This window comes from Dermacentor andersoni, chromosome 2, assembly GCF_023375885.2.
Source record: "Dermacentor andersoni chromosome 2, qqDerAnde1_hic_scaffold, whole genome shotgun sequence".
Taxonomy (NCBI): Eukaryota; Metazoa; Arthropoda; class Arachnida; order Ixodida; family Ixodidae; genus Dermacentor; species Dermacentor andersoni.
The window spans coordinates 103518965-103543461 of NC_092815.1; the positions used below are offsets into that span (position 1 = coordinate 103518965).

General features: G+C 47.2%; 1 protein-coding gene across 2 annotated transcripts; it reads left to right on the plus strand.

Annotated features, from left to right (window-relative positions):
* The first annotated feature begins 346 nt into the window (after positions 1–346).
* Positions 347–17897, plus strand: LOC126541936 (uncharacterized). Of its 2 annotated transcripts, XM_055076700.2 has the most exons (3): positions 347–542; positions 7951–8221; positions 16650–17897. In XM_055076700.2, exons 2-3 carry the CDS (start codon positions 8074–8076, stop codon positions 17750–17752), a joined length of 1251 nt encoding a protein of 416 aa, XP_054932675.1. In that variant the 5' UTR covers positions 347–542; positions 7951–8073; the 3' UTR covers positions 17753–17897. The 2 variants fall into 2 exon arrangements, with proteins under 2 accessions (XP_054932675.1, XP_054932676.1); XM_055076701.2 differs by lacking the exon at positions 7951–8221 and having other exon boundaries at positions 348–542.
* The last annotated feature ends 6600 nt before the right edge of the window (positions 17898–24497 follow it).

Genomic DNA, 24497 nt, shown 5'->3' on the forward strand with positions numbered 1-24497 from the left:
ACGAAATAAAGTAGATGTCAATGTTCACATTCCTTGTCACTCACAAGTATTTAGGAATAAAGAAATATTGATGAACGACAAACAACTCTTCTTTCTCTTTAGTTATCTTTTTATTTCTTTTTCTGTGAATTTGAAATCGGGCGAAGCGCGGGAAGTGGTTGACTTCGTGCGTCCGTCCGGCTTCCCTCCGTTCACACTTGCCACTCGCTCAGCGATATCGCAAGTCGTATCGCGCTCGGTCATCAGCTTCGGTTGTCGAGCCAAGTATGAAGATGGGAAAGATAAGACAGCGAAGCGCGATCAAGCGTGCCAAGGAACGCGACTGTCCAGGCCACGCCGATATCGCGGCCTAAGTCAATCTAGGTCAATCGCGTGAGGCGAATCCGAACGTCAGCTTTTCGCGCGCGTACAAGATGGCGGCCCAAGTCTACCAAGCATTTGGCTAAATCGGGGCATCACATGTCTTGTGCGGCTCTGAGGTGTTCTCACAGCGGGATTTCTAGTTCTGCTGGGAAGTTTTTCAGGTTTCCTAATGACAACAGGTAAGCACAAGTATTTCACTCTATTTTCTGAGCAGGTTTTCATTTCGCTTGAGTAAACCAGTTCTGTGCAACCTTGAGCGGACTGACGTAAGAGCAGTGTTTCTCGACTCATTCGTCACGACGGCAGCCCATCTGCTGCCCCTGAAATATTTTTAATGAAGGTCTTTTGAGTGCGTGGCTATGGGCATAGTGGCTATGCATTTTGTCCACTCTTTGTCGACATGAACAGCCAAGGCTAAAGTAAAGTAAAAAAAAAAAATGGACACACAGCGTTGATGTTTATCAAATTTCAAGAGCAATGACAGCGAAACGATACACGCACGTAATTCCTTGTTGCGTTTTGATGCGCCCTGATCGTACTGAAGAAGTTTAAGCGGTCTAAGTCCTCTTAATTTTTCTGCAGATTGACACTTTCGCGCTGCGTGGAGGTCAGTCTTCTTCCAGTACGAAATGTGTGAATAAAAACAAAAACGTTCAGCGTTTACTCGTGTTGAGTTTTGGCTGACTGAGAAATCGGCCATCATTAGTTGGTCCACTTCACAGCTCACGTAAAAAAAAAAGAATTAACGAATGATGGTGCCAGGAAGTTATTTTCTTTATGCAAGCCCCTTTATATCTCTGGACTAGCTGAACTGCAGCCTTAAACTTAACCACAAATTAGGAAATTCAATGCGATTATTTTCACGACATTGCGAAATGTAATATTTTAACAGCGAATATTGGTAGTTAGCGATGGTTTGCTATACGAATATTTATCACTATAATTGCTTGGCGCTGCTGTGTACGAGCGATGTCTTAGTGCTTTAAAAGAGGGACAGAAGCTTGCAATGTAAACGTGGCAAAAAAAGAAAAAAAAGGGGGGGGGAGGGTGAGGGGAGGGCTTCGTAAACACGGGCACTTCAACGGATTCTGCTCCGCGATTTGGCCGACGTCGCCGAATGGCCATCGGCCCTGCAAGAGAGCGAATACATCCCGCTTGCATGCGAAGTGGGAATGGAGGGCTTCCGCAGGAACCCTCTTCCTCCCGGCTGCGTACCGTCTTCCTCTACCTTCTGAGCTTACCTGTGACGTTATGAAGGCATTGTTTCTGAAGGGTTTCCAGTTGGATATCGGGCATCTCACAACTTCAACACAACAAGTGTTCCAGAGAAATGGAAGAATGTCAACATTATACTAATCCACGAAAAGGGAGACGGTAAACAATTTAAAAATTATAGGCCCATTAGCTCCCTTGCAGTACTGTATAAAATATTCACCAAGATAATTTTCAATAGAATAAGGGAAACACTTAGTCAACCAAGATAAGTGGCTGGCTTCAGGAAGGGATACTCTACAATGGATCACATCCATGTCATCAATCAGATAATCGAGGAAATCGGCAAAGTGCAATCAACGTCTCTATATGGCTTTCATAGATCAGAGGCATTACGTAACCAAGGAATACAGAAGGCGTATATAAGTGAATATTGTAAGGAAGATAACGAACATAAGCGCAGAGTCAGCAGCATCGGCAGCATCAAGCGCACAGCAGTTGCTCGAGCTAGGGGACTGTGCTCGGTGCACCCTAGAACCGGCGGTCGCAACGAACTTCAATAAATCTCTTTTATAATATCTTGGGAAATATCTACAAAGATTCCACCGCTATCTTGGTTCTCCACACGAAAAGTAGAAAGATACATATAAAGAAAGGGTTCAGGCAAGGAGATACAATCTCTCCAGTGCTATTCACTGCATGCTTGGAAGAAGTATTCAAGTTATTAAGCTGGGAAGGCTTAGTAGTGAGGATCAACGGCGAATATCTATGCAGCCTTCGGTTCGTAGATGACATTATCCTGTTCAACAACACTGGGGACGTATTACAACAAATGATTGAGGACCTTAACGGAGAAAGTGTAAGAGTTGGGCTGAAGATTAATATGCAGAAGACAAAGATAATGATCAATAGCCTGGCAAGGGAACAAGAGTTCAGGATCGCCATTCTTCCTCTAGAGTCGCTGAAGGAGTACGATTATCTAAGTCAATTACTCACAGGGGACCCTGATCGAGAGAAGGAAACGTACACATGAATAAAATGGGTTGGAGTGCATACGGCAGCCATTGCCAGATCCTGACTGGGAGCTTACCACTATTATCGAAAAGAAAGGTGTACAATCACTGCATTCTACCGGTGCTAAGATTTGGGGCAGAAACTTGGAGGTTGACAAAGAAGCTCGAGAACAAGTTAAGAGGAAGCTTTAGCTCTGGCCCAACTCCGACGCAGCCTATTCAAATGCATGTAAAACGCAAAAACATTTTTCTAGAATAACCCCTGGACTGAATTTAATAAAATTCGCTGCGTTTGAGTATTTGAGACAGAAAGCTAAATTCTAGTGACTGTTGGAAGCAGAATGTCTATTAAGTGCTGTTAAGAACGGCCAGCAGCAGTGCAAGTTTGCCAGCCATTTACGCCAGCGGTGGCAACCTCATCTTGGAACGCCGCCGCCAACCTCTAGCCATGGCGTGACTAAATCGACTTTGTGTCGGGAAGAATGCGCGCATCCTCCACTCTCCGTCGCTTCAGTTAGGATGCATTCGACGAAGCAGGCTTTGTGCGTAACACAACAACGCGGACCTGATCTGCTACGGGTGGGGGAGTTGCCGCGGGAAAGCCGACGAAGGCTCCTTCCCACGCGCCGACCAAGACGCAAGACAATGTGCTACCCGGCTCAGAGTCCCATGAAGCCCCTCTGACGTCGGCTCCGGACCATTACACCTGTGTGTGTGTGCGGCACGTGTATGTAAGCCCTCATCCTCCTCCAAGTCGAGACCCCTCATCCTCCTCCAAGTCGAGAGCCCTCATCCTCCTCCAAAAGGGCGGGTCATCTACAATGACGTCGAACTATGACGTCGAGCAGAGTGCATATAAGCAGCGATTGTCGGCTGCTAGAGTGTGCTCGTTGTCGTGCTCGAAATGTACTCGTGAGCTGTGTGCTCGTAAGCTGTTTGCTGTATGTCCGTCTTGCGACTCCATTTGGGAGTCATGTTAGACTGTCGATGTATCTCATGTTCAACTGTAAATAACATGTAAATAAATCCTGCTCTCCTAAGTCCCGACGAAGAGTCAAGCTCCTTCCTACAGTTACGACTGCCAAATCTTACATCTGAATCGCAGCGGTGAGATCGGCCTACAGATCGTAGATCGTCCGACAACTCTAACAAATGGTGGCAGCGGCGAGATCGTCCGACGAATCTAATAGTGCCTAAAATTTATAACGATAATTTTCAAAAATTCGAAAGTTTGAAAAGAAATAGAAGCACGAAGTTTACAAATTAATAGCTTTGCATCAAAAACATATATCGCGGTTCTGCGAACGGCATTCGTTAGATCATTGAAAACAAACAAATTCGGTATGTCATTTTACATCTTACGTGAATTTGTTACGTTATGTGTTAGGGTTCTGCAAAAGCCGTGTTTCCATATTACTAATTTTTTTTTTAGATTCATGTGTAACATAAATTTTGTCCGCTTTAGATGCACGATTAGATGAAATTCAGAGTTTCGGCATCATTTTGCATTGCTTAGTTACAGAGTCGTAAACTTGATAGTTTCGTTTTCTGAAAATATTCGATGTTTGCCATTTCTTAATAAAAAAATTGACGACATAAATAAAAAATTCGAAACTAACAGTCCCTAGAGATTATGTTTTCTATGAAATGCAACGAACCTCGCCAAATTCGGTGCAGTGGTTGCCGAGAAAAACGAATTCTCCTTTTACATGTATGGAACGGAAAATGTTAGGCGTAACGCTAAAAAACGAGAAGAGAGCGGTGTGTACCAGAGAGCAAACGGGAGGAGTAGCAAGAAATAAAGAGAGAAGGCAGAGATGTTAACCAGAAATGCGTCTGTTTGTCTACCCTATACTCGGGGGGACGGGAAAGAGGGAATAGAAAGATGAGATAAAGAGAGGGAGGGGAGCGGGAGGAAAGCCGCAGTGAGCTCGCGCACGCGCGCGGACGGCCTGAGCAAGTCAAAGGCGTCGACCTAGACCAGTCGCCCCCAAGAAAGACAAAAGTGCCTTCACAGCTTTGCGGGCCGACGAGTGATGTGGATGGTCTTCAAGCAGCACCTGCACGGACAACGGCCGATCGTACAGCCGTCGCAATGCGAGATACAATGTTTGCCTTTCCGACTTAGATCGACGACAGTGGCGCAATAAATGTTCGCCACTGTCGCACCGCAGACGTCGCACGCAGCACTGTCGGTCATTCCAATCAAAGTAGTGTACGCTTTCGTGAAAGCCACTCCCAACCATAGCGAAGCGATGCCTCATGTCGCTGAAGCCCGGGTGGAGGTCGGAGTTGGAGCAAAGAGTCGCATACCTGGTGCGCCTTATATTTGGATTGTTCCACTCAAAGCGAGCTTGCGTGCAAGGTGACGAGCCTGCCTTGCAGCGTCTGTGCTGGAAAGAGGAATGGTTACTCTCGGTTGTCCTTGATATGCCTCTCGTGCAGCTTTGTCTGCTTGATCATTTCCACTGAAAGAGAACAACGGGGAGAGCCAATATTCTGACATTAAGAGAACAAAATGGAGCTGGGCAGGTCATGTAATGCGTAGGATGGATAACTGGCGGACCATTTTTTTTTTAAGAGTATACACTCTTAAAAATGTTTACACCCTTTTGGTCGTATCTTAATTGTCCCACAACAATAATCGTCATCTGTCTTGCCCGCATTTCCTTTAACGGCTTGCATGTTATCAGCGTGACACAGCACTCTCGACAGGAAAGTAGCGAGCGCTGAGACTTCAAGAAAGGAAGCGCAAGCAAGGCAGATGGCGATTATTGTTGTGTGGCAAATATACACCCCAAAGGGTGTACCTTTGTCTGAGAGTGTAGATCGCACTTAAAGTGGCCACCGTATAAATGTTCCTCATTCGCCGCCTAGGTTTGTGAGTGGTGGTGCTGGCTAACACTCCCAGGGTTCTAGTAAAAACATATATACCTCAGAAAATGGATAGGGAAACGGGACCGCGGTAGCCCAGTTGGTAAGAGCATCGCACGCGTAATAGGAAGACGTGGATTCGTATCCCACCTGCGGCCATTTGCTTTTTCATCCGCTATTATTTACATTAATTTATCATTTCCTAATTCAGTTAGTAAATACAAGTAATTTCCCTATGTTTCCCTTGGTGTCCTTGTTTGTTAATAGGCTTCTTATGATACCGTATGCCCCTGTTGTTTTTGCGAGAGCAAAATATTGCGCATGAAACTGGGGGAGAGGGCGAAACCAAACATAAAGGGGCGATGTTCGAAGCAAGAATATCAGAACCTTCACACTTTAAATCGCGAACAGGACGCCTATTGGCGCAACTACTATATATATATGCCACTCGGCAGAGGGCTTTTCCCCGCGCGCGCGCGCATTGTAGCTCTATACTGAGTGCGATAGTACTGTCAGCGCAAATTCGAAAGTAAACAATTCCGAGGACTACTGCAATGCGTTGTGTCTTTTCCAAGCTCACCTGCATTTGTAACAGCGGCTTATTTCAGGTTCCAAAATGTACACGTTGGAACTGCTCTATGCCTAAAAGACCGACTACATTTCGCGGTCTGATCAGTTCTTTCCTGTTCCGCGTTTGAATTTATGCTGACCGTAAACGTGCACGACAAAACGCCTTTTCTAAAGCCGCCAGTCAAGCGCGAATCTGCCAACTAAATAAATTATAAAGTTGAATTATGGGGTTTTACGTGCCAAAACCACTTCCTGATTATGAGGGACGCCGTAGTGGAGGACTCCGGAAATTTCGACCACCCGAACTAAATGAATGAAGCTTTCTACATCAATTATGGTCCAAAGTCTTCGAAGCACGTTCTGTAAACGTACTCGACTCCCCCCGCCCTCACCAACTCGGCCGCATCCTACTGGGTCAAATTTTTGATACAATGGCAACCGCAAAACATAAAAATACTCCTGAAAAAAAAAATCTAATGGAAGCAATGACTCACCTTTCCAGTGTTCTGTGATACCAAAAAGGATATTAAACTCTCTCGACAGTTAGTTGACCAGTTTGCATAACAAGTTGATCTGTTCTGACTATAGTCTCCAGAACATACTTTAACGAGCTCTTATCTGACGTCAATCAGAGACGTTTTTAGCCGGACGTATTCAGCGGAAAGTAAGGCTACGAAACATTCTCTCGCTCAAGGGCCTAGCTCTGTCGTACAGTCCGCATTCGCTGGTCCTACTGTCCAGGATGATTAACTGCTAATAGCGTGCTGTTTCGTACAAGCGGTGTCCTTTGTCAGTAATAGAATGCTCTGCTGCCTGTCTGACCACCTGCGTTTCCATTTATGCATTGGCCAATATGCCTGAACGTTCGCTATCCCCTCCTTCATTCTGTGTCCCCCATGGCGATGCATTTACGATTTGCCCTTTATATACCCATGTTGCGCATCACACACAGCACTGGGTTGACTCGATGCTTTTCAGGTTTTGCATGGTTTTACTTTTCCTTTTCTTTTTTCCGCTCTCAACTGCATAGAAGTCGTCATTATTAGACCGTGCAACTCCAACCCATCCGGCGGATGACAAAACATCAGCTTTACCGCCCGCCACAATGGTTGGCTCAAAAAAAAAAAAAAAAAAGAAAGAAAGAAAGGTTGGTGCCATCGACCGTGCGTGTCGATCCCATTTGTGTCGAAGCGGAGCGCTCAAAACCGGAAAAGGAGAGGATATCCCTCGCCATTTCAATGACTGCTGCCAAACTGTTGTTGACGTTCGGCTTTCCGAATCGACCGCAACGCGTTCGACAGAGGAGGTTCGATCATGCCTTTGATTTATCTCGCGCGCATCACGCACACGGGGCGTGCAGCTCACACGCAGCTATATATGCGCGCTTCCCATCTCTTGGGAACAACGCTGTCCCTGCATTGAGCGACACGACCGCGCTTTCGCCAGTGAAAACGCGAGGTCTGGTAAACGGTATCCGCACAGGGAGTACCGCGCAGTCTCACTAAAGCTGCGGCCACGCGCATTGTATCGACGAACGGGGAGGGATCTGCGAGTATATTAAAGGCGAAAGCTTCGTGCGCCGGGATCGTTGCGCCACCCTAATTTCGTTTTTCACGGTACGGTTGACAAAGAATATGGCGCGGATGTTCTTAGCCCTTACAGAGGCGGTTATACGAGATAACGAAAGGGTGCGTTTGAATACCACGTAGCCCTTTTCGCTTCCCCCACTGCACGCAGTCGCGGAACTCAGCCTATCCCAATCAGCCGCACGTCCTCGCTTCTGTAGTGTTGCACGCAACGATCGAGCCTCGATCGGCGCTCGGGCTACCCGGATTCACGCTTCAACTAGCTGCGCCGGAAACTGGAGCGCGTGTGTACGCACACGCGCTCGCCCACAACACGTGCTTTCCATGCCCAGAGCCGCTGCTTGCTGCAAGCGTCGCGCGGCGCCGGTTGCAACAAAAGCATTGGTTAAAGCCAACCAGAGGCTGGTTTTACGCTCACTCCGACTCCCAAAGACCTCGACCGGCCTGGAACGCTAATGCGACACAGCGTCAGCCCGGAGCTGACATCGGGGAACCGGGCGTCGAGCATGGGATCTCTCGAACGCCTCGCCGTTGCTCTGGCTGTCCTGGTCGCTTCTGGAACGAGCAGTTATGCAGAAGCTGCCGTCATGCCGGATGAACGAGGTGGGTGCTGACCACGACTTTGATGCGTTGATCATGTGTGCACAGTTACCTATCAGTGAGACATAGTTGCATGCGCAAGGGACAAACGCATCTGCATGCCGAAGCAGCATTGAACTGTCGCGCACTCCTTTCCTTTCGCTATAAAGTTCTCCTTCAATACATGAGCTCCGCACGCTTCCCATCTTCGATTCGCTTGCCACATTTGCCTATTCTTGCCGCTATAGGCTCTTTCTTCTTACCTGCAGCTGACTGCACTATGTTTCCCGCTCGCATCAGTTCAGTCTAGTGCCGTATACCTACACACCTACGCCATAAAGTAAATTAAAAAAAAAATAAGCGAAGCACGCGATTAAATTGCCACACACTTGCATAAGTATTATCAATAGTCAGCCTCGCAAAAGGTGTACTCGGGATGCGTATACAGAAGGAGCGATCAGTATGACGTTTATGCATCGTATATACGGAAACAGATTTCTGCTCGCCATTTTCAAATGCATGTACCAAGGCTTCCTCTTACTAATTAATAACTGAGTCGTTGCGGCCCTTATGTCTCGAATTCTCGAGAAAGTGTTGAGCCATTTACATTCACCTCAACCGTGTGGTATATCGTAGCGAAATGGTACCCATGCACACACGCTGCCTTTTCAGTTCAAATTAATGGGCAAAGCCCGTTAGATACAACCTTCTCTATTCTATCCCTTCTGGTGTGTTCTCTGCAGCAGTACTCATGCACAGCCTTAGGCGTTACGGGTGCAGGGGCGTACAAAAGTGCTTCGGTGCTATTTGAAATAGCCGCAGCCCTGACTAGAGAGGTAAAATTTCATGAAATTTTTAGGCGCGTGAAAAAAAAAAAGCTGGTTTCTTTCTTTCTTTTCTTTCAGAAAAATACGAAAAATTGAAAACAAAAATGATTGCGCACAGAGGTATAAAAACCCGACACAGTTACTATAACACTGAAAAGAGTATAATTGTTACATTATTGCATCACAAAAGCCCCAGCAGAGCTTCCGGGTTCAAAATCCAGGCACGATTTCATGTCAGGCATTAATTTCACGTCACAGCGCCAAGACCGACATTTGTATCAATCTGTGTCCTCTTCATTTCCGCTTGACGCGTCAACGCTTTGCTGTGCAGCGGACGAAGCCTTCCGGACATTGAGATTCGAGTGCCGCACACAAGTTCTTGCACGCGATTCTCTGCGAGCCTGTTACGTAGCTTGATGTGCACATTTCCAAACACGGACCAGTCTCTTTCTTAGGCTGCAGAAGAAGGGCGAATCTGCAGTGCAGTGGCTATCTGGAGTACGCTACAGGCGAGGGGGCTCAAGGGTTGGTTGCCGCAAAGTCCTCGCCACCACGTGGATCCAGGGGCTTCACAGACTTCCGAACTCCTCCTTTTGACCAAACATTTAGATACGTCGAAAGTTGTCTCATCGCAACAGAAGACTTCTGAGGGGAAGCTCTGTTTTTTTTTTCTTTTCAACTTTATCCTGGTAAAAAAAAACGAAAAAAGAAAGTTTTTTTTCCCCCGAAGTTTTTTTTCTTCTTCGACCGCTTACATTTTTAGTCCTGACTGACCACCTTTAGCAGTGTAGTGGGCACTGTAATGCATGCATCACGTGCATCTACTTTCCTCCGTCATTTCTTCAAAAGACCACCATTAAATCGGTTTAGGCTGATAAATTATTCTTCCGGAACCTTAGTTTCATTCGTTCGTTCGAGAAAGTGGTTACTAGAATGGAGAAAGTTAATGCCGAACTTAGTGAATTTCGCGTCGATAGCTCAGCGCTGGTACGTAGAGTGTGACTTCATAGACTTCAAAATATATTTTTTTCTCTAATTTGGGACATTTCGGCACAGTTTTCTAAAGTTATCGAAACTTGCTAGGTTAAGCCTCTGGGTCCTGTAGAATTCAAGGTAGGCTTTTATTTTTATCGATATATGATTAACTACACCTGAGCGGACACTTAAGATCGGTTCATGGCGTCAGGGCAAGCTGGCGGGGGCACATCAGGGCGGTGCACCGCCACGTGTTTCTAATATTGGCCTCTTTACCGGTTGAAGTGTTCTCGCTACCGCTCGGGTTCCAGGAGCGGTACTTCGTCAGACGCAAAAATAAAGCACCAGAAATAAGACGCCTAGCCACAACGAAACGATATTTAAAAAAAAATCGCCGCCCAAGCACTCGCTACAGATGGTTAACCAGCGAAGCTGAAATGTGCGGCCCCGGTGTTTATCACTGCCCTTAATCCCGACCGTTCATTAAACTACGGCTTGGTAGGCTACCGGATCCTCGATACGCAATTGCTGCTTGCGCTCGACTGCACGGGCCTCTTGTGCCCGGGCTGGAGCATCAGCACGGAGTAGACGAGCTCGTTCTCGGTTCTGCTCGCGGCGTTGCTGATCGAAGGCTGCTTGCTCCTCAGGAGTACGTATGACGCTTGGCCTACCCCATTTCGGAGCCGGAGAGAAACTGCTGCGCGCACGCTCGGCTGCGACGGAGACAAAACTACTCTTACACCGTGGACGGAGAGCAACGACGTTTGGCGCAGCCAATCGCACGCCCCCGCGAGAAAATGGTGAAAATGGAAAATTGTTGTGGTGATGCTTATTTTGAGCTGTGGTACCTCCCGTGTGACGTCATCGCTGGCTGATTCACAGAGAGCGGCAGAGGACGAGGTCACGTGCATGTGATATTGCGTTAACTCGCGCACTTTGGCGCCGGCGACTAACATTGAGTCGCAGCTGAGGGATAGTTTTTTACGCAACAAAGTCACATAGAAAAACGGTGCTGTAGTTCTAGACGAATGATTTGTTGATCTAACTCGCCTTAATATTTTCCGTTAGAGTCCCTTTAAGTATGCTTCATGCTGAATCTAACGTATACGTACACCTCGTTAATCGCTCTTCCTTAAAGTTTTTACCTTTGCCTTCAGCTGCAAAAAGAAAAAAAAGAAGGCTATGGAATTTCTATGTGCCAAAAGCGCGATATGATTATGAGGCACGCCGTAGTGCGAGCTTCAGTTTAATTTTGACCATTTGGGGTTCATTAAGGTGTACCTAAATCTAAGTGCATGGGTGATTTAGCATTTCGCCCCCATCGAAATGCGGCCGCCGTGGCCGGGATTCAATCCCGCGACCTCGTGATTAGCAGCGCAACACCAAACCACTAAGTAATCACAACAGGTAGCTCTTCAACTGCCAAGCAAGGCGCGCATCATAAGACGAAATAATGAAGTGTGCGGTAGCCATTATCCAGGTGCGAATGTTTGCAAGCAAGCAAGTCATGGAGGACACAATCAACGCTTTTCTGTCTCTTTATTAAATGCATGTGCAAGTGTGCTTTTGTCCTTCGCATATTCACACATTGTATATCTCACGTTAAACAGCTGCCGTTGAGCAGTTGTACGTCAGTAATTTTGGGCTGCTGAGAACGAGGTCGCACGATCGAATCCCGGCCACAGCGGCCGCATTTCGATGAGGGCGAAATGCGAAAACACCAGTGTACTTAGATTTAGGGGCACGTTAAAGAACCCCAGAGGGTCAAACTTTGCGGAGTCCCCCACTACGGCGTGCCAGATAATCAGAAAGTGGTTTTGCCACATAAAGCCCCATAATTTAATTTTTAATTTGAGCAGTTGTCTTACAACGCATATAATCTGTGTATCACAAGTTAGAACATGCATTATGCCTCAGACAGTAGCTGTTTGCCACTGAACTGAGTGGAACGACGTATTTTAGATGTTCCTGACGCTTCGAGAAGTCAGCAGGCACGACAAAAATTTGCACCTTTAGTGATGCTCCAATCTAGAAAACTGTATAGAGAAGTGCAGAGGTGTATTATTTATTATGTAATGTTCGCAAAATATTTTTATCAAGTACAAAATCTCAGCATAGACACTCAGTATTACCAAAACGCAGCAATTATTCCTTGTCCTTGCTTATATGGCCGCTAATGGAAGAACAGGAGAACGCTCTCTATAGACGCCAAATTTCCAGGGTACTAAATGGCGTAGGCTGTGATTTGGCCTACGAAAGCTTTTGTGCGACCAAAAGCCACGGCACCTCGGCAGAAATTGTGTCAGCTACGTTCGTTGCGCTGTTTGAGCTATGCACTGATTGCCTACTCCGGGCTGAGGAAGAGCATTTTGTACACGCGGTACTTCATGGGCAATTTCTACATGCTGTGAGCTTTACAGGTCTTCGTGTCTTCTTTTATGTTTTCAGTTTAAAAAAAAAGGCAATAGCATAGGAACGTATGCACGTGTAGTTTAATCAAACAAGTTGACTTTCAAGATTTTGTTACATGTTCGTATGGTGACTCGTTATGAAAGTATCCTTTATAAATGATTAATGGAACTCGATATTCGGAAACCTACACGGGGGTCTGCGCAGAAAATATCAGCTTTATCGCGCTTCTGCAGCCTTTTGGGTGTCCGAACGCTTCGTCGCACGCACCACTGCTGCCTCACGCCACTGCACATTGAGGCACTGCGACATCACTTCGGTAGTTCACTTGAAGCCTGCACCCGCACGGCTGCGCCTGCACGCGCACTTGCTGTCGGAATATTGTCAGCTGCATTTCCGGAACTTAAACCGCACCTTGCCCGCTCGTCCGCTTCTGTAGGTCGCCAGGACGGCCAGAGCAGTACCGGCAGCAACGGTCGCGGCACCGCCAGGCCGTTCGGCTTCCTGGGCGGAGTCGTGCGTGATACCCAGGGAAACACGACCTCAGAGAAAGTGTACAACTTCGTGTACGGAAATGCCAACTCAGTGCAGCAGGTGGCGCGCCTCTACGCGCTCATGTCCATCCCGGTGTTCCAGCAACAGCCAACGACTCCCACCAAACCTGCGACGACCGTGACAATTGGCTCATCAACGACGTCGCCGATGACCGCTACAACTTCTACCCCTTCTACCACTAGGACGCCCCCTTTTACGATTACGAACCCGTCACAGGAGACTGGAACGGCGTCAACGGAAACGGACGGCTCGTCTGAAGTCGTTAGTAGATCTAGCGCGCGCACAACGACAGCAGAAACTCCTCACGAAATGGCATCGACGCAATCGGAATCTGGTGCAACTGTTGCAGGTACGGACACGGCTGAGACGACGACTATTCAGATGCCTGCAGTGTCGCAGACGACGTACACAGCTGTTTCAGTGACGGCCACTTCAACAGAAAACCAGTCAGCAGTTACTTTCGTAACCGATGGAAGGCAAACGTCGACCAGCGACGAGACTGGAGACTGGTCTCTGTACACCACGACGGCGGGAGAGGGCACACACACTATAGCCACGGAAAGCTTAACGACGGAGCCACAGCGCACCACCGAGTCAGAGCAAGAATGGACCCTGACCGTAGCCCTTAGCGAAGGCACAACGCTAACCAGTAAAGAGCAAAGTACGGTTGTCACGGAAAACATTTCAGGAGTATTTGATACCGAGTCCACCACTGTGAGCACGCGCGAGAACTCTGCTGAACCGCAATCTACAATTACAACAGAATTGATTTGGTGGAATGACGTAACTACTGACACGGGCCAGACGTCTCCCTCAATCACAGCACATAACGAGCAGGAGACGACCGTGGTTACGGAAACAGGAAATACGGACACAACTTTGGAGGCCGTCACAGGTAACCTGCTTACAGAGACGACGATTCACTCGACAACTGAGCACTCGTGGAGCACGGCCAGTACCAATGAAGATGACACAACACCATCGCCCTCCATCTCTGTCGAGACTGGCACTGGTAGCCCAGCTGCGGAAACAACGTTGCGATCGACAACAGAACGGTTGTGGGGCACAGATAGTACAAATGAACCAGAGTCAACGCCGTCGTTTCCTACCATCTTCACTGCTGAGTCCGTTACGAATGTCACGCTAACTGAAACGACAGTTCAATCGACCACAGAGCAGGTGGGGAGTACGGCTGACCCTGAGACGACGTCGTCGACGTCCGCCGTTTTCACCGAGTCCGATACGGATAGCCCGCTTACAGAAACAGCGGTTCAATCGACCACAGAACAGGTGACGAGTACGACGGACCCTGAGACGACATCGTCGACGTCCGCCGTTTTCACCGAGTCCGATACGGATAGCCCGCTTACAGAAACAGCGGTTCAATCGACCACAGAACAGGTGACGAGTACGACTGACCCTGAGACGACATCGTCGACGTCCGCCGTTTTCACCGAGTCCGATACGGATAGCCCGCTTACAGAAACAGCGGTTCAATCGACCACAGAACAGGTGACGAGTACGACTGACCCTGAGACGACATCGTCGACGTCCGCCGTTTTCACCGAGTCCGATACGGATAGTCCGCTTACAGAAACAGCGGTTCAATCGACCACAGAACAGGTGACGAGTACGACTGACCCTGAGACGACATCGTCGACGTCCGCCGTTTTCACCGAGTCCGATACGGATAGCCCGCTTACAGAAACAGCGGTTCAATCGACCACAGAACAGGTGACGAGTACGACTGACCCTGAGACGACATCGTCGACGTCCGCCGTTTTCACCGAGTCCGACACGGATAGCCCGCTTACAGAAACAGCGGTTCAATCGACCACAGAACAGGTGACGAGTACGACTGACCCTGAGACGACATCGTCGACGTCTGCCGTTTTCACCGAGTCCGATACGGATAGCCCGCTTACAGAAACAGCGGTTCAATCGACCACAGAACAGGTGACGAGTACGACTGACCCTGAGACGACATCGTCGACGTCCGCCGTTTTCACCGAGTCCGATACGGATAGCCCGCTTACACAAACACCGGTTCAATCGACAACGCAATATTTGTGGAGCATGACTGGTACGAACGAACCAGAGACTACGTCTTCGTTGAGCAGTACAGAGATGACTTTGACAACTGAAAATGCAGGGGCAGAATCAACGACGGAACTGATTGTGACCGAGACTACTAGCGAAAATGCAGAAGTTACCGATGGCCCAACAACAGAAGATAGTACAACAGATACTTACGACTCAACAACAGAAGGTAGTGCAACGGTGACTTACCACACAAGTACAGAAAGTCACGCAACAGCAATCACTACAGAAGGTTCAAGCACAGTATCCACAACCGTAGGTAGTGCAACGGAGTCTTTCGACACAAGTACAGAAAGTCATGCTGCAACATTCACTACTGAAGATTCTAGCACAGAATCCACGCCAGCCCATACATGGGGGCAGTACAGTACGATTGTAGATTTCACAACATACTTCACGAAATTTACACCTACAGAAGGCAACCTGATGGAGACCAGCACAGCTAGTTACACTAATAAGGAAACTGTTTCGACAGAATCAGATGTTTCAACTGATACGTCGGTTGAGTTCCTTACAGAGGTTACAACATATTCCTCCGTGAGCGTCACTAACACTGATATGGTTGAAACTTCAAAGCAACAGGAAAATACGATGGAATTTACGGAATCGAGTGCACTGCCCACAACTGAAAGGCACGCCACATGGCATGTCACTGATGGTGAGGTAACCACACGTGACGTCACCTTCACAACACAAGAAAGCTCATCAACGGAAGGCGAGGGTACCAGCATTACATCCACAGTGGGCGAGGTCACATATTCACCGCCAGAAGTATCTTCATTCCCTTACTCGTCTGCTGTGACAAACGCCGAGATAGAGAGCACGACAGAAACTGAACAACATGAGGGTACGAGCGTCTCACCGGTACCCTTCGAATCATCTACTGAGCCGTCGGCAACTCATAGCTCTTTAAATCTTACTACACTTGCACATTTCACAGCCACCAGTAATTATGAAGAACAAACAGAAAGTTATTCCACCGGGGCAAGTGGGCCGACAGAGAAGCAAACCGAAACGAACACCGCCAGTGCAGATACGACGTCTCCACATCAGAACGAGCTGAGCACTACCACGCACGGAGGACATTTCAGCACAATGTCTACAGAAGTTGAGGAAACAAGCAGAAATTTAGAAACGACGTCCACAACAGCAGGTCCAGAAAGCAACTTGACAACAGCTTCAACTTCAGGAAATATTCCGTTTACTGACGAAGGTATAAGCGGCCACTTGATTGACCATCAAGGCAGTACACCAAGCCTTCCGCCCTTCACTGACGTTGGGATTGGGGGCAGTTTGCTTGGATATCCTGCAGCATCACCAACGGTGCCTCTCGAAAGTTTGGCTTACACAGAAGAAGGTATTCAAGGTGGTCTAGTAGACTCCAGTATGATAGTGCAGTTGCAGGGTTGAGTCGCTACGAAGCACTGTGCACTAGGTACGTATGGATAATATATTTACTTATTCGCACTTGCGTCACGGCATTCTTAGGAAACAGAATTTTTTATCTATCAAGCGAGCACATAGGATTTGGGTGCAAAGAAGTTTGCAGTTTTTCATGAACTAGGCACTGCCATTTCTTTACGTAGGTAACAGCTTGGCTGCTGGAGGACCTTCGGTGGGCGCTCCAATCAGGCACAACCTTGGAAAACGAGCTGTGCCTTTGCCGCCCGCATCAACCGTATCCGTCGTACCGACAGAAGAAAAAACAAACTCAGAAAAATCCACCGAAGTGCCTATGGCGGAGTCGGGTACAGCTGCAACCATGAGTCCTGCGGACGGTAACACGGATTCAACGGTAGAACAAGGCACAACACCGATTGAAGGCACGGAACCAGAAGCCACGCAGACACCCTCAGTTGAGACGGAAGTGACGTCGGACGTTACCAAAACCTCATCGGATATTTCGGGAACGCCTACCGAAGCCACAGAACTAACAGGCTCAACGTTAGTAACCACCGGGACGCCTCTGGAAGTCACATCGATCGGCGAAATCTCGACAACGCAGGCGGTGGAAACGCCGGCAGGCACAGCAACACCAACACCAGTTCAAGAGAAAAACTTCACAACCGGCATGGAGACAACAGCAAAACCAGAAACGAAAACTCCATCCATGACTGACACGGCCGCTCAAACTACCTTTGGCGACACTACTCCACAAATACCTGTCAGTTCATCGTCTCCGTTGACTGAGATCCCCGCGACGCCGCCTACTCCAATCGCCACGATGCCACCAACTTCGAGCCCCACGACGCCACCGACCGGGAATCCTCCTACACTACCGACTCAGAGCCCTACGACACCGTCAACTCAGCTACCCAGTACAATACCGACGAGTCCTCCGTTATCGTCAACTCAGAGCCATACGACACTGTCAACTCAGCGACCCAGTACAATACCGACTCAGAGTTCTCCGTTACCGTCAACTCAGAGCCCTACGACACTGTCAACTCAGCGACCCAGTACAACACCGACTGAGAGTCCTCCGTTACCGTCAACTCAGAGGCCTACATCGTATCCGACTCGGAGACCTTCGTCACAGTTTCCGAACCTGCCGTACATGCCTAATCCTATGCTGCTGCCCATGGGGCTCGACGAGTTCATGGGCAGGATCGGCGTAACCAAAACTTCCAAACAACCAGTGAACCTTCCTTCCTTGTCGCGGCCTATGAGCCCAGTGCCCTTGCTATGACCTCAAGCGAGCAACCCACCTCCTCCATCACACACACTCTCACATACACACGCCCACACACCGCCCTTCCTCGACCTCCGCATCATATCTTTCATTCTTTGCACACTGTTCACAATGATAATAAAAGAAAAGCTGTAACATCGCACCGTTTCAGTATTCTTGACTTGGACCTTAAATAATAATTCTGTGATCTAGCGGGGGGGGGGGGGGGGGGGGGGCTGTGGTTTAACAGCGCCGTGACTAACCTGGCGAACCATAAACCGCATGTAAGTAAGGCAAGTCGCTCCTGTTATTCACGAGACGCTTCAGTTAATCGTCTCGTTCAACACATGAGTGGTTTCTCACTCTATATATCCTGGTGTGCCAAATCCTTTGGCGCACATATATGTATGCCCGCAAAACAGAATTATGTGCATTACTGTAGCGACGACACCGTGTTCACTCCAACAATAGGAACATTTCGCATATTTCTGACCAAGTTGTGGTGATCACCATCGGACAGGTGACGGGAAGAGGGCGCACGCAGCTCAACTTCAGCCAACAATAAGTCAGTGAAAGTGGCACATCAGGAAAAGCTTTGTGACAGGAGTTCCTGTTTCGTAAACTGAAGCGGAGCTGCTTCCTATCGCGTTCGTGTAAACAATGGCTTGACAGAGCGCGGCCTGCATACGAGCGAACGCAGGAAGCAGCTATGGAACACGAGACCTCCGCTACCAACAAAGGTGAACAACATCAACATTTAGTCTGCTGTTAATCTGTAAATCTAGTAGCTTAATTTGCATGAACGTTAGTTCACCTCTACACTCAAGTTCAGTTGCTGCTTTACGTCGCCTTCATTTCGTTTTCTTGCTTTTGAATGTATAATCCGTCACCGAAGAATTCACATCAAATTGTCCGTAGGGCTCTTCTCGAGATGTGTAAGTGCTTGTAATCTCTGTACATGCATTATGTCTGGTGTTAGCTACATGTTTATTTCATCCTTTAGTTGGTCCATGTATGACAACGAAATCGCTTAAGTATTGTCTGCATTGTTTTACCAATAAATTGAAATTGACCATGTATGAGAAAAGAAACGAAATGGAAAGAGTAAGTCGAAATATTTGAATCAGCATCCCTGAACTATACAAGGGGATCATATTTAAATTTTAGAGAATTCCCAAAGATCGCCCGTTGCAGATAACATAATTTTAGTCCTTTAGCGGGATTGCTCGTAGAGGTGGACATCATTTGCACGAGAAACAAAAACACATATTCAACCACTTGACAAAAAGTGACTAACTACCTTCTTAATTACCTTACGGCACACAGGCCAACTTATGAATTGTCGGTGGGGAATGCAAGGCGTATCCACTTCGAATGAATTTCCCGAATGACATCAGTTTGGATAGATGCGCCATCAAACTCACCGTAATATTGCACTGTTTTTCCATTTACTTTTTCAACAAAACACTCTTTTATGCATTGAAGCACAAAAGTAACTGGAACGCCCATGTATCTCGTCCCACACTTGGGAAATAATATGGCGAAGCTGGTGTAATCCTGGAAATTCATTTCAAGTGGATGCGTCTTGCAATCTCACCGGCTGCCACTCGTAAATTACTATTTGTGCCGTAATGTAACTAAAAACTCCATCAGGAAATTTTTGTTAATTCTTTCAAAATGTGTTCCGATTTTTCGTGCTAGTAATGCCCGCCTCTTGGAATAATACAGCTCAAGGACAATAATTATGTTATCTGCCACAGGCAATTTTTTAAAATTTCATAAAACTTAAGAATGATCACACCGTTTATACCAAGGAAGTTAAAGAAAGCTCCCATAGCTTCTTACGATGAAAAGTGAAGCCAATGCTTGCTCCCACTCCACCCAAATAGAGCCTTGTCGGAAGATATCCGCTTGCAGATTAAGTGACTTGGCTCTTTTATTGTAATGCTAGGCTAATAAGAAAATAAAAGCTGGTTGTTTCCAGCGAAAAAAGTAATTTCTTCTGAATGTTGATGACATTTTCCCCAATGCGATATGTCAGGATATTCAGGTTTCGCATTAAAACCAGTAATACAGAGATACACGTAGATAAGTATCTGTCTGGTAAAATAAGCCATGACTAACGAAGGAGGTTGATTTAACTCGTGGGAAGGGTGCGAAAAGCGCTTCTTCATCATTTTTATCGTTTATAGTTTTACCGTGCCCCTGCTGTGCGGCTTCACCTTCGGGACATAGTTTCCACTCTAGCGGTTTTTCTTTAACCGCCTTGGTATGTACGTAACTTCACGCATCTATTATACGTCATATTAATAATGTTAGGGAACAAACATTTATAATTGATAATGAGTACAATACCAATCATTAAACCATGCGTGCTTTACCATAGAACTCCTTGCGTGGTGTGCATTAATCGCCATTCAATAAAATATTAGTTCTCTTAGTTACCTTCGTTAATATGTGCACGTCTTAAAGTTTAATTCATCTAGGCGCGCATTTTTGAGTCACAGTGTGAAAAAAAATAACAAACCTAAATGCTTGCTGTAGCTATGTAAGCTTAAAATCCTATGCTTGAAACCATGTAAAACACCCAGTCCTGTCTCACACGTGCCAGCGTCATCATTTCTTATTCATCTCAATAAAAACTTCAAACAAGGTCCTGTCATTTGGAGACTCTGTGCACAGTGTCGCCTGGCAGGACAACACCAGATACCTGTAGGATGGAGCGCACTTGACGTAAATGGGTTCACAAACCGCGGTTCGCCGTTGGTAACCGTTTCGCGAACATTTAAACTTCTTTATTTGCTCAAACCGGGTCTCAACCGGAACCAATTAGAAGCACATTGAACCCGATGCGAGGCGGTATACATATCTTTTTTTTTTTCATATCGACTCCTTGTTGTGCCTGTCTATCTTAAACATTGCTCTACGATGTTCTCGTGAGCCACGAATGCGTACTGTGCAAAATTTATATCGCACTGAGGCTCGAATCAAATATGTTCTGCTGAACTTTCCCTTTGGCCACTGATGGGTTGTGCCAAATGCTCTAATCATCTTAGTTCGCAGTCGTTCTTTTGTGGATTGCGCGTAGGTGCCTCCAGTGAGAGGGACAACAAAAACCATATTGATAACATGCTGGTCGCTTAAGTTTACGGTGGTGAAATGTTGCATTCTGTATATTCTTGTGCGCGTCTGCGTGTGTGAGACACAGCTGGCGAAAAGGAGCCCCTTTACGCACTGGTGCGGATTCTACACAGCTAGCTGGCAGCAGCTTCGGGTATTTACTGCACTACTGAGCTGTCCGCAGCGATGAACGAGAAGAAAATGAGTAAAAGACTAAAGGTGTCGTATTTTCTCGAATATAAGCATATACATATTCTAATCCTCTCCCCTCCCCTCATCTCCTCTACCCTCCCGAGCTTTACTTTTCTCGTGACGGAAAACACCGACAAAAAGAAAGAAATTAGTACGTGACACTTGTTTGACACTCATTGGTGTTCAAAGTGGCCTGCAAGCCTTCAGCCGATGTCATGCGTCGTGACAAATTCTTGAAAGAGACGTGCAGCACAGCAAACAGTCTTAATGAACAGAAAAAGAAACATTTGCCAAGTTATAACATTTTTATAGCAGCTGCAGCCGCAGCGAAAGTGTCGATACTAAAGAAAAACATGGCGGATGTTTTTGTAGCGAAGGTGAGCAGTAACATACTTGCCGCGCATTTTTGCCCCATTATGTTCAAAATGGTTTTCAATTGTTTATATGGAAGTGCACGCAATGCCACGTACCCTTCCACCAATGAGAGATGACAGTCAGGTCACGTGACGCAAAGCTCGCTTTCCTGCATGGTGGTATTGCCTTCCCCGAATCACAAATGTGTTTAATGACTCTACATATTCAGGAAAATTGCACCCTCGAAGGTGCATTGAATGTTGAAGCACTTTTTTTGCACCCTTACTTTCTCCGAAAACTACGAAAATGGGTGCATTCGTTAGCAGAACACATTTAGCGCACCGTTCCATTAATTTCAGGGTGCTAAAAGGGTGTTTCGTGTGAAACATATGCCTTGCAGAATTGAAGGATGCTCGGGAACTTCATCATTTCAAGCAAGTAAAAAGTCATAAGTGTCTCCTTCCTAGCAGTTCGCGCCAAAGCATTGTTCTAGCACAGTAGGATATACATAGATATGTCGACATGCTGCTTGATGTACGTGCCGTTTCTGGTGAAGTGGAAACACGTAACTCTTTCTTTTATTTCCTTCCCAGCCTTTCGCTCTTTACCACTGGCTTCATTTAAGTAGTTTCAGCTTGGTGTTGTTCTATAGATCAGCTGCCGATAGTCAGGGAACTATAGTGTGTCAGCCAATCATAGTTCACACGCATGTCCTTTCCGGTGTTGCATCGGGCAAGCGCAATATTACGCGCAGCAAGTTTCGCGCTGTTTCGTGCAGTATCGGGTTATGTAAAATTCACAGGTGCTTGCGGGGAAATTTGCCACCGATAAAAATACAGCATTTATTCTGGAGGTGGCGCGCCCTAGTCGCAAAGGGGAAAGACACGACTACTTTGTCCTCTTCTCTCCTTCCTGCATGCCTTTGACATCTTACTGTTAGCTTCGCTTAAATTCTTTCACATTGGTGCTGATTTATAGATACAGCGAAGCACTGCAGAGCGTTGCGTCAGCCTAACAGAACAGGTAGAAGCGCTGCTGTACTCGTAAAGTGCAGCATTATTCCCGGTGGTTGTGTCGCCGGAGTGGTCGCGAGGGCTTCGCAGTCGGATTAGGCATGGCATAATCCGACCTCGCACTCCATAGGGCATGCAGACCTAGCAAGATTACTGTACTTCCCGGCATCGACTTTCGAGAGCATTGCCACGTGGAAGTATTTTACAGAGAGAGCTGTACCCGGGTGGGGGCGCAGGATTAGTAATCGAAACCACCGAGCGAGATCTCATAGAAGGATGGCCTGCCTTCCAGAGAAGATTGCTCAGTGCACCATTTACCAGATGAATGCATTGCAATCATACATTTTACACGGTGCACCAACAAGCGAAAGTCTGAGCCGCTACGCAATATTTATTATAGTATTTCATGTAGAGAACTGCTGTAAATCTTGTAAATATTTTAAATAAAACAGTTTCTAAGTGAAAAAAGAAATAATCGTGGCCTATATGCATCACGGACGGCGGAGCCCACCGAGCCCGCATTATCGTGCAAGTTTTACCGCAGTGCTGTCACGCCTCCCCTTTCCCTTCATTAGTCGGGGACGGCGCGGTCGTTTGCCGCCCTGTCGCGACGCTAAAATGTCAAAAAACACACCAGAGAAAATATGCACCACATGATGAGGCATGTACATGTGTGCTGCGAAAATTCCCGAAAACTACTCTGCATGCATCGCAATGGAATGGCAAACTATTCACCCAGCGAGACCTGTAGGGAGTGTCCGCCTTCCAGAAGCGTTGGTATTCAAATGAGATGAAAGGAATAACTGTTCAGCAGTCGACATAAGTAAGAGACGATTACAGTATTGGTGGGGGAAAAAAATGGCCCCCAATCCGCGCTGTAAAGGTGGTTGGACAGCGAAGCTGTGAACGTTGGTAGAACAATTACTCATTGCTACGTTGCTTGAAATTATTCGCATGGCGACATTCACGTGCTATTTACCTAATTATTAGCCTAAAACGTTTCAACGGCCTGCTACCTGGATTACGCCACTAAAGCTTTCTAGTATTCGCCAAAATGAATATTTCGCCCTCAGCACGTATAGTTCTTGTATTCTGCACGGCCTGAACGTTAGTCACTACCATCATTATCACGTTACCGTACGCTTCGAGCGACACACGTAGCTAAAACGTCTTCGGTCATCGCGGTAGGCTATAGTATGGAACGGTATAATACCGTTTGACGTAATCGTTCGGCGGAAACCGGTATAATACCGTATACCGCACTTTCCGTACGGTAACTTGTCACTGCTAAAGCTCTCTCGTCCGTGCACCTACAACGAGTCAACCGGAGGGAAGAGAAATGCACTAATCCACACTTTCGCCGCGCCTCGTATGCACGCTGCTCTTCAGGAGCCCTCATTATACGTGGCCTTCCCGCAGCACTGTCACAACACAAATCAATTGCTATAGGCTGGTTTTTTTTTTACTCATGCTTCCCGACAACTGCAGCTTATGCAACCGTAATCTCAACCGAGAAACGCTTGCGGTGAACGCTATGTGCGAAGGCGAGCTTTCTGGTTCTTTTGTTTTCTGTCCCCCGAATGGCCGCCGCCTCCGCTGCTGCGGATGATGATGACTTATTGGCATCCCCATTAAACGGGCTGGTGACAGATATAGCCTATAGCCTGCTTAAGTTACTCAGGTATGCTATACGTGATTCTCATTCTAGCATTTTTGTGTACATCTCTTGTATACACCTGCGTATACATTTTGAACAGATCTCCGCGGATGCGCAGAGGCGAGCGCAATCTGCTGGTACTGCGATCCGCAGTACCAGCAGATTGCTGGTACGCAGCGCCGTGAGCGGTTCTCGTCACAGATAGTTTAGCAGCGCGTCAGAACAAGTCGTGTAGCGGTTCTTAGGAGATGGACCATGAATGAGGCTGCGGATCCATCTGTGCTGGTCGCAGCGCAGCGCCGGGCACGACGGAACGTGCAACTGTGATTCAAACGACAACCTGAGCGTGTGTCGACTTATCCTTGCATTGTAACTAAACGAGAAAAGAAGTTGTAAGCAGACAGGTTGAGAAAATGTGGTCGTGCAA